This window comes from Pristiophorus japonicus, chromosome 17, assembly GCF_044704955.1.
Source record: "Pristiophorus japonicus isolate sPriJap1 chromosome 17, sPriJap1.hap1, whole genome shotgun sequence".
Taxonomy (NCBI): domain Eukaryota; kingdom Metazoa; phylum Chordata; class Chondrichthyes; family Pristiophoridae; genus Pristiophorus; species Pristiophorus japonicus.
This window is the reverse complement of record NC_091993.1, coordinates 26571716-26581337: the sequence shown is the minus strand read 5'-3', so window position 1 is coordinate 26581337 and position 9622 is coordinate 26571716. Positions and strand designations below refer to the sequence as shown.

General features: G+C 46.8%; 1 protein-coding gene across 5 annotated transcripts in view; it reads right to left on the bottom strand.

Moving 5' to 3' along the window:
* Window positions 1-3327: 3327 nt before the first annotated feature.
* anp32a (acidic (leucine-rich) nuclear phosphoprotein 32 family, member A) overlaps window positions 3328-9622 on the bottom strand; it is a 42196-nt gene continuing 35901 nt past the window's right edge. For 4 of the 5 annotated variants that reach the window (XM_070858504.1, XM_070858506.1, XM_070858505.1 and 1 more), the window contains exons 6-7: window positions 8650-8722; window positions 3328-4515 (exon numbers count right to left, since the gene is read on the bottom strand). In XM_070858504.1, the coding sequence (XP_070714605.1) occupies window positions 4457-4515; window positions 8650-8722 (132 nt within the window). In that variant the 3' untranslated portion in view covers window positions 3328-4456. Of the gene's footprint in view, window positions 4516-4789; window positions 5013-8649; window positions 8723-9622 lie in introns of those variants that run through there. The other variant, XM_070858508.1, reaches the window with a different exon arrangement.

Here is a 9622-nt window from a genome sequence, read left to right as displayed (position 1 = left end):
TCCCTACCTAAACCTCTCTACCTCTCTTTCCTTCTTCAAGACGGCTCATTAAAACATATCTCTTTGACCAAGCTATTGGTCACCTGCACTAATTTCTCCTTATGTGACTCGGTGTCCAATGTAATGCTCCAGTGTAATACTCCTATGTCATCATCATCATCGTAGGCAGTCCCTCGAAGTGAGGATGATTTGCTTCCACGCCAAAAAGGGATGAGTTCACAGGTGTTTCAATGAAGGACCTAATATTCCAAGTCCCGAACTACATCGTGAGGGTGGAAAATGCCTGTGCGTGGATTTTTTTTAACGTGGGGTGGCCGTTGCACACCAGCCACCACACGGGCTTGATAGAGCTAGATCTTGGTCCAGTGGCAAGGATTACCCAAGACTAACTGGAGACCAGCTCTGCTGCGCGTACACATAATCGCAGTGTGGGCAGGCATATGCTGCCCCTGGGCCCTCGCCTCTCCCGGGCCCAGGTCCACTTCCCTCTACGGACTCTTGCCACTCCTTCGCCCCTTCTGCTGTGCCTGCCCGCACTGCAATCAGCGACCTGGCTTCGCAGCCGTCGCCCTCCTGCTGCTCCCTCCAATGGCCCCGGCCTGCTGATGGTCTTGCAGGCCGGGACCGTGCCGATTTCCGGGCCGGGCCACCGCACGCTGCTGTGTAACATTCCTTTGAAGCACTAGGGACGTTTACTACGTTAAAGGCGCTATTTAAATAAAGTTTTTGTTGTTGTCCTGACCACACTCTCCCTCCCTCCTTCCCCTTTCGTTCTGAGACGCCAGGGACAGACCTCTACACTCACTAGAAGCGCAGTATCCCTAAAGTCAAAAACTATCCCAGGAATGAGCTCAGCGTTTAAAAGAATGGCCAGGACCCACATTTTGGGATTCCTGCCCAGGACAGACTTGCTATAACTTTTTGCTGGTGGGACCAACTGCCTGTAACTCTTTTTCCTTTACCAAAAGTAAAGAATTTGTTTTAATATAAAGGTAAGCTGTCCAGTTAATGACAACAAACCAGCAGAAAATTAAATAATCCTCCTGATTATGCTCCACTGCACATCAGCATGCATCATAAAGACTTGCATTTATATAATGCCTTTGACGACCAGCGGATGCCCCAAAGCGCTTTACAGCCAATGAGATACTTTTTGAAATATAGACATTGTGGCATTATAGGAAACGCAGCAGCCAATATGCGCACAGCATATTGATGTGGATTGAGGGATAAATATTGGCCCCAGACAGACGTTAACTCCCCTGCTCTTCCTTCTCAGGTGGATGTAAAAGATCCTATGGCACAGTTTCGAAGGAGACAGGGCCTCGGTTTAATGTGTCATCTGAAAGACAGCACCTCTGGCAGTGCAGCACTCCCCCAGCACTGCACTGGGGTGTCAGCTGAGATTTTTGTGCTCAAGTCCCTGGCGTGGGACTTGAACCCACAACCTTCTGATTCAGAGGTGGGGGGTGCTACCCACTGAGCCACGGCTGATACAGCATGTACTGCACATGACCTTTCACTGGATCCACTCAGGAGCTTGGTGCAATTGCAGAAGTTACTCACCCTTTGATGTCACCCCTGGGAATCGCAGAACCATGCCCAAAATCCCAGAGAATACTAGAATCCAATGTGAAGTTGAGGTATAGAATGAGACAGCACAGGTCACCATTTGGCCCATCGTGTCTGTGCCATAATTTGACCTGTTCAGGCGCTAACCCAGTTGGTCCAATTACTTAAAAACAGGGGGTGGCGAATGGACTCACAGCAGGGTTGAGCCGTGCTCAGGGAGGCAACCAAAAGCTGGAGAGAGAATTTTGAAGTTAGGTAGATCATAGAATGGTTACAGCACAGGAGGCCGCCATTTGGCCCGTCGAGAGCACCTCAGCTAGTCCCACTCCGCCCAAGACATGTAGAGAGTTAGAGGAGTTTAGGAATGTAATTGAAGAGTACAAAGGTAAGAGAGTTCACTGCTTTTGGCAGTGTGAACACCAATGTGAAGAAATTGAATTAACACAAGTATAGTTATTAACACATGGTGTTTAAGCTTCAGCTAGGCTCCTGGTCCAACAACTCGTCCAAAGTTGCCAATGACTCCCAATTCATGGGTTTCATAAAACTATCTAAATCACCCCAAGACTATGCAGACTGGTGAACTTGGCTCCCTCAAATGAGATCACCACCTTCACTTCCTGGTCTTAACTCCCTCAGTACCATCATCGGCTTCACTCACCTGGAGGTAGGTAGAAGTTTGATTTGTAAAACAAGTTAGGGATACAGCAACAATGGAATCGGACCATCCAACCTGGAATTACAGCTCCCGTCCTTGGATCACTTGCACTTTTGGATTCACGCAGAGATGTTGCAAGAGTTGCATTTATATAGCGCCTTTCATGACCTCTGGATGTCCCAAAGCACTTAAGAGCCAATGAAATACTTTTGGAAATTTAGTCACCGTGGTAATGTAGGAAACGTGGAAGCCAATTTGCACACAGCAAGCTCCCACAAACATCAATGTGATAATGACCAGATCATCTGTTTTAGTTATGTTGATTAAGGGATAAAATAGTGGCCAGGCCACCGGGGATAACACCGCTGTTCTTTTTTGAAATAGTGCCACGGGATATTTTATGTTCACCTGAGAGTTTCGAGTCACATATAGGCCAGACCGGGTAAGGACGGCAGATTTCCTTCCCTACAAGAACACGAGTGAACCAGATGGGTTTTTAACGACAATCCGGTAGTTTCATGGTCACCATGACTGATACTAACCTTTTATTCCAGATTAAAAAAAACATTAACTGAATATGTGCTGGTTCTATGAAAACTATCCAATTAGTCCCACCCCACCACCCCCTCTTTCCCTATAGCCCTGCTAATGTCTCCTTTACAAGCATTTATCCAGTTCCCTTTTGAAAGGCGCTATTGAAACAGCTTCCACCGTCCCCTTCAAGTTGTACAGTCCAGATTGTAACAACTCGTTGCATATAAATTCTCCATTCCCCCCCCCCCCCCACACACCACCACCACTTGGATTTTTTTGCAATGGGGTCTGCTCTGGAGGTCGAGTCACATGGTCAGCGCAGAGTAGAGGGAGCTGGTGATGGCGAGGGTCCAGAATGGAAAGGTGTTCCTTTCTCCAACACTAAGCATTGCTCACCTTTAAACTCAAAAAAGCAAATGGAGTAGATAAATCTCACCGGTTGTACGGCCCAACACTAAATCACAAAAGGTTCCCCCCAAAGGCTTTAACCCTTTAAAAAACTCTAATCCATCCTCTGTAGATGGCGGACCCAACACTCAAAAAGAAGTCACAAAAATGGTATATATATAAAAAAAAAGGATTTATTGAAACTGTTGAATGACAAGAAACAGACACAAAACTAAAAGTTTGGCTTTGCTGAGAAAAAACTGTGGCAATTTTTGTACAGTTGAAAGTATCGACTATGAATAGTCGCCCCGGATATGAAAGTAAAACTCTGTACATTCACTAGGCATTTCTCCCCCCACCCCAAGTCAACTTTATTGACTTCACCAAGATAAGAAAATACAATTCTGCATTAGTATTATGCCCTCGAATGTATGAAAACATGCCCATTCAACACTACATGCTACAATTATTCTTCTGCATAATGATGCTTGTAAAAAAAAAAATCAAAGTGTACAGCACAAAGAGGAAATAAATGCAGCGGCTTCTTCTCTCCTACGGTGTGCAGATTATATTTTACAGACCAAAAAGTAGTACGCGGGTGCCTGGAAACAAGGGTTTCAAACTTAATATTTTTCTTTTATTACAGCGGTGTATTACACGACCAGTCGTCGATTATTCAGATGGGCGCCATTTTCAACAGTTGGGCTTTAAAACCGGGGGGGGGGGGGGGGGGAAAGAGGAGAGAAAAGGTGGGAAAGAGCCAGTGAGCTTTGGTCACTATTTACAGAAAACATTCCTCACGCCTACAAGAGCCAGGAAGAGGGAATTTATTATTGTTTTTAATTAAAAACCACACACGCACACACTCATATCAGCTTCACGTTCCAAAACTGGCAGCCATTTACTGCACAATACAAGCACACCCTCTCTCTCTCCTCTTTTGTTATAGAATATGCCGTTTGGTACATGTTGCTGTGGATATGATCCGTGATATGGTTTTAAAATGGCCGCTCAAACCACCCATAACAAAAAGAAAGAGGGAGACGATTATTAACTCAGTTTTTCAGGCCTCACCCACACCTGCAACAGTGGCAACTCATCCAAATTCACAACACCCCACCCCCCACCCCAGAAACAAAACATAGAAAATCCCAGAGCAGCAGTAATGGAGAGTTTTCTTCCTACTCATCATTTCCACAGCAACAATGGGGCGGGAGGGAGGGGGAAGAAGGGAGAGTGGGGGGGGGGGGGGAGAGGAAACAGCTAAAAACAGTCAATCACAATAGGTTAACATCCAAAATTTATTTAATCATCTTCTTCGCCTTCATCTTCAGGATCTCGTTTCCTCTTCTGTCCTTTGACCCCTATTTTGAAGAGGGGAAGGAGGGAGAAAAAAAAAAAGACATTGTAGCAAAGCCAGAAACAGCAAAGTCTACTCGAATAAAACAAGTCAATGCTAATTTACATCCAACTACCATCTCCTCACTCCCTCTTCTCTGGAAGGGATGGACTCCTTCTGATAGACCCTCAGGTATCATGGACGGTGAGGGCATAAATAACAAGTGGGAATGTTGGGCGCATTTTACCCCCTCTCCCTAGCTCAGAAGTATCTAGACCAAATGGAGCACCCCCATTACCCCCCTCCCAACTGAGATTGGGCAATTGGACATCAAACATGGGACCTTCAGGTCTGTATGGCACTATGACAGTCTGACCTTGCCTAATCTTTTCGCTCTTACATCTCCACCCCAAGATCGCAATTCCATAGCCATTTGCTTTGCCCCTCTGTCTGATTTTCAAGAGCTTCCTTAAAAACCTCTCTTCTACCCACTCTACCTCTTGCCCATTCTTCACTTCTCTGCTATGCGAAATGCTCAGACAATGTTTACTTGAAACATTGCACGTTCTTAAGAACATAAGAAATAGGAGCAGGAGAAGGCCATTTGGCCCCTCAAGCCTACTCCTCCATTCAATAAGATCATGGCTGATCTGATCATGGACTCAGCTCCGCTTCCCTGCCCGTTCCCTATAACCCTTTACTCCCTTATCGCTCAAAAATCTGTCTATCTCCGCCTTAAATATATTTAATGACGCAGCCTCCACAGCTCTCCGAGGCAGAGAATTCCCTAGATTTACAGCCCTCTGAAGAAATTCCTCCTCATCTCAGTTTTAAATGGGCGGCCCCTTATTCTGAGACTATGTCCCCTAGTTCTAGTTACCCCCATCAGTGGAAACATCCGCTCTGCATCCACCTTGTCGAGCCCCCTCATTATATTGCATGTTTCGATAAGATCACCTCTCATTCTTCTGAACTCCAATGAGTACAGGCCCAACCTGCTCAACCTATCCTCATAAATCAACCCCATCATCTCTGGAATCAATCTTGATACACAATACACACTCGCGCCCCCATATCGAATCTCCTGGTAATTGGGATCTTTCTCCCAGTACTGCCACCAATCACCAACACTTCTGTATCAATGGCCCAGCTAGCCTCCATGGGGACCCAAATATTCACCAATACTTAAAAAAAAACACAGCAGACCCAGTTTTGACAAAAGGTCTGCATCCAAAACATTGGGCCCAAGTTTCCACACGATAAAAAACGGGCACCCCTTTTTCACACCACAAAGTGCACCTAAAAAAAATTCTCCACCTCCCTGTAGGTCCTCTGGCCCTCGGCGCGGCGCAGCAGGAGCTGTAGGGGGTGGAGCTAGGACCCTGCGCCGAAAACAGTGCCGGGAGCTCTGCACATGCGCGCTATAGTGGGCACTCAAGTGCAGTAGCTCCAGGCGCCCGAAACTGTGTGGGAGGGGCCCGAAGCACGCAGCCCCTAGCCCTGGCCGAATGGCCTCACTGGGGCTGCGTGAATAAGGCTCCTCCCACGGCCAGCTCCTGCTTCCTGCCGACTCCCGCTCCTGCTCCCCCCCACCCCCGACCGGACTGGACCTGACTCGACCTATCTGCATCTGCCGCTCCCACCCGACCCCGGACTGGATCCGACCTGACCTCCCTCTCCTCTCCTCTCCTCTCTCTCACCCAACGCCACCTACCTCTGGCGCTGGGCACGGGCCCTGCCTGAGATCGGTCCCGACGGCAAACCGCTTCCTAAAGGCCTGCCTGAAGAACTTTCACACAGGTAGGAACTTGGATTTATTTGTATAAGTATAAATAAGGATTTATTGTAGAATTTAATGACTTCCCTTCCCCCCTCCCCCTCCCCACCTCGTTCTGGACGCTTAATTTGTAACCTGCGCCTGATTTTTTAATGTGTAGAACAGGTTTTTTCAGTTCTACACTTGCTCCATTCTACTTTAGTTTGGAGTAAGTTTTCACTGTGGAAACTTTGAAATCAGGCGTCAGTGGCCGGACACGCCCCCTTTTGAAGAAAAAATTCTGTTCCAAAGTGAAACTGTTCTACCCGACTAGAACTGTAGAAAAAAAAATGTGGAGAATTGCGATTTCTAAGATAGTCCGTTCTCCACCAGTTGCTCCTAAAATTCAGGCGCAAATTATGTGGAAACTTGGGCCCATTAACTTGCTTTTTCACTTTCCAAATGCCAAATTAATCACCATGTATTTTCTAGCATTTTGATTCTACTAGGAACAGGAAGCGGCCATTCAGCCCCTTGAGGTTGTTCCACCATTATACGAGATCACGGCCGATTTGTATCTTAACTTCATTTACCTGCCTTGGTTCCGTAATCCTTATTACCCATGCCCGACACAAATCTCTCAGTTTTGATATTTTAAAATCGACCCCCAGCCTCAACAGCTTTTTGGGGGAGGGAGTTCCATATTTCCACTACCCTTTGTGTGCTTCTTGACATCATCCCTGAATGGCCTAGCGCTAATTTACAAGTCCCCCCCGCCCTGTTCTGGACCATCCCACCCCCGCCCCCCCAAAACCCCAGGAAACATAGGGCCCAAGTTTCCACACGATAAAAAACGGGCGCCCGTTTTTCGCGCCTAAAATGGCGGCTTTAAAAATTTTTTTTTTTTAAAAAATCGCAATTCTGGAGCGTTCTGCAGCTCTTGTCTGCCTGGCGCGGCGCCCAGGGGGGCGGAACCTACACTCGCGCCGATTTTGTAAGTGGGAGGGGGCGGGTACTATTTAAATTAGTTTTTTTCCTGCCGGCAACGCTGCGCGTGCGCGTTGGAGCGTTCGCGCATGCTCAGTGTGAAAAAAACATTGGCACTCGGCCATTTTTATAGTTCTTTGTAGCTGTTTAATTTTTGAACATTTTTTTTTAATAAAAGCACATTGCCATCAGCACATCTCACTGTCTCCCCTCCCCGCGGGAAAGAACGGGCGCCTCCTCCCCCCCCCCCCCGCGGGAAAGAACGGGCGCCTTCTCTCTCTCTCTCTCTCTCTCTCTCTCCTCTCTCCCTCCCCCCTCCCCCCCCCCCCCGCGGGAAGAACGGGCGCCTCAGGCTGACTGCAGAATTCTCCGTGCCTGAAGCACTTTCACACAGGTAGGAAGATGGTTTATTTAATCTTTTCTTTGCTTATAAATGTTTATTCAGGTTGATTTATTTGTAGAAGTATAAAGAAGGATTTATTGTTGAATTTAATGACTTCCCTCCCTCCCCCCCACCTCGTTCTGGATGCTTAATTTGTAAACCTGCGCCTGATTTTTTAATGTGTAGAACAGGTTTTTTCAGTTCTACAAAAATCTTCACTTGCTCCATTCTACTTTAGTTTGGAGTACGTTTTCACTGTGGAAACTTTCAAATTAGGCGTCAGTGGCCGGACACACCCCCTTTTGAAGAAAAAATTCTGTTCCAAAGTAGAACTGTTCTACCTGACTAGAACTGCAGAAAAAAAAATGTGGAGAATTGCAATTTCTAAGATAGTCGTTCTCCACCAGTTGCTCCTAAAAATCAGGCGCGAATCATGTGGAAACTTGGGCCCATAGTTTCTCTATATCTACCTTATCAACTGCTTTGATCATCTTAAACACCTCTACAGGATTGCCCCTTAATCCCCGACACTCGAGGGAGTACAAGCCTACTGTACCATACAAAACAATTTGCAAAGTACTAACGTGCCCTTGGGATTCAGATAACAAAATATTTCTGAACAGTCCCACTCAAAATGTTTCTCTTTCAGATGCTGTGTCATGCTCTGCATTTCCTGTTTTTATTTATTGACTTGCAACATTTTCCTCCATTTTAAACCTTCTAAGCTTGCACACTCTCCATTATTAACTGCCCCACCTCCTTCCAATCACCAGGGAGCTTTTAGCTGGAGCTGAAGGTTACACCAGATCTCCTGCCTATTTAATCAACTTGAATCTTTTTGATATTAAAGGCATGCCAAAGGCGGCTCCAGACGGGACCACAGTGACTGGATGGAACCACGCGTGGAAACGGCAATCATGCATTTCTCCCACTTGTGCGTTGACCCCCCACCATCCCACAGACCAGAGACCATCAGATCGGACGAGCCTGGAGAGAAATGGACCCAGAGAAAGAATTAAGGTTAAAAATTATACCCAAGGCCACTGGTTTGACAGTCTGATCCTCGTCATCTAGTTCGCCATCATTGAAGTCTTCTTCCTCATCTTCCTGCAACATTAAAACATCCAGTGTTACTGGGTAGCAACAACACACACCTAAGCAACTACGCTCAACTTGACCCAAAGTTAGCAGCATTCTCGTCTGTCACAAGGCTGGTGTTGAAGCCCCATTCCTGGGCTTAAGCACATAACCAGTTGCATTTATATAGCGCCCTTTATGTAGCAAAACATCCCGAGGCGCTTCACAGGAGTGTTATCAAACAAAAAGACACCAAGCCACACATTTAGGACAGGTGATTAAAAGCTTGGCCAAAGCAGTAGGTTTCAAGAAGGGTCTTAAAGGAGAGAGGCGAGGAGAGGTTTTGGGGGGGGGGGGGGGGGGGGGGGGGGGGGGGGGGGGGTTAACGAGCGTGGAGCCTCGGCAGCCAATGGCAACTTCGACTGAAGGAAGTGTTGCATTTTGCAGAGGTGCTGTCCTTTGATTGGGATTTAAGCAGAGGCCCACACCTGCCTATTGTGGTAGTTCAGGTGGGTAGAAGGGAAACCAGGGCATCAATCGAAGCAGCGAGTCCCTCCCACTGCTCAGATCAACATGCCTCCATTGTGCGCGCAAAATGGCAGCCGTTTGCCCCAGGACTGCAAGTGCTTTTTGAAAGCAATTCAAGTGTACCTGAAGCATTTGGAGATGATCGAGAGATTTTGATAAAGACACTATCAATGCAAGTCTTTTTCTCGGAGACTAAAGCTTTTGAACAAGAGTTCGTTCCCCCTCAGCCTTAAAACCAAAGAGGCATATTTACATATCACAAAGACCAATTTCCACCCTTGTGAGATTCCAGTCTATTCCCGATGACAATGGTATCACTTCATGCAACACAGCAAGCAATTAGCTCAGCAAATGCCAAGCCTTTTATACCAACCAATATCTTACCGCTACTCAAAAATTTAC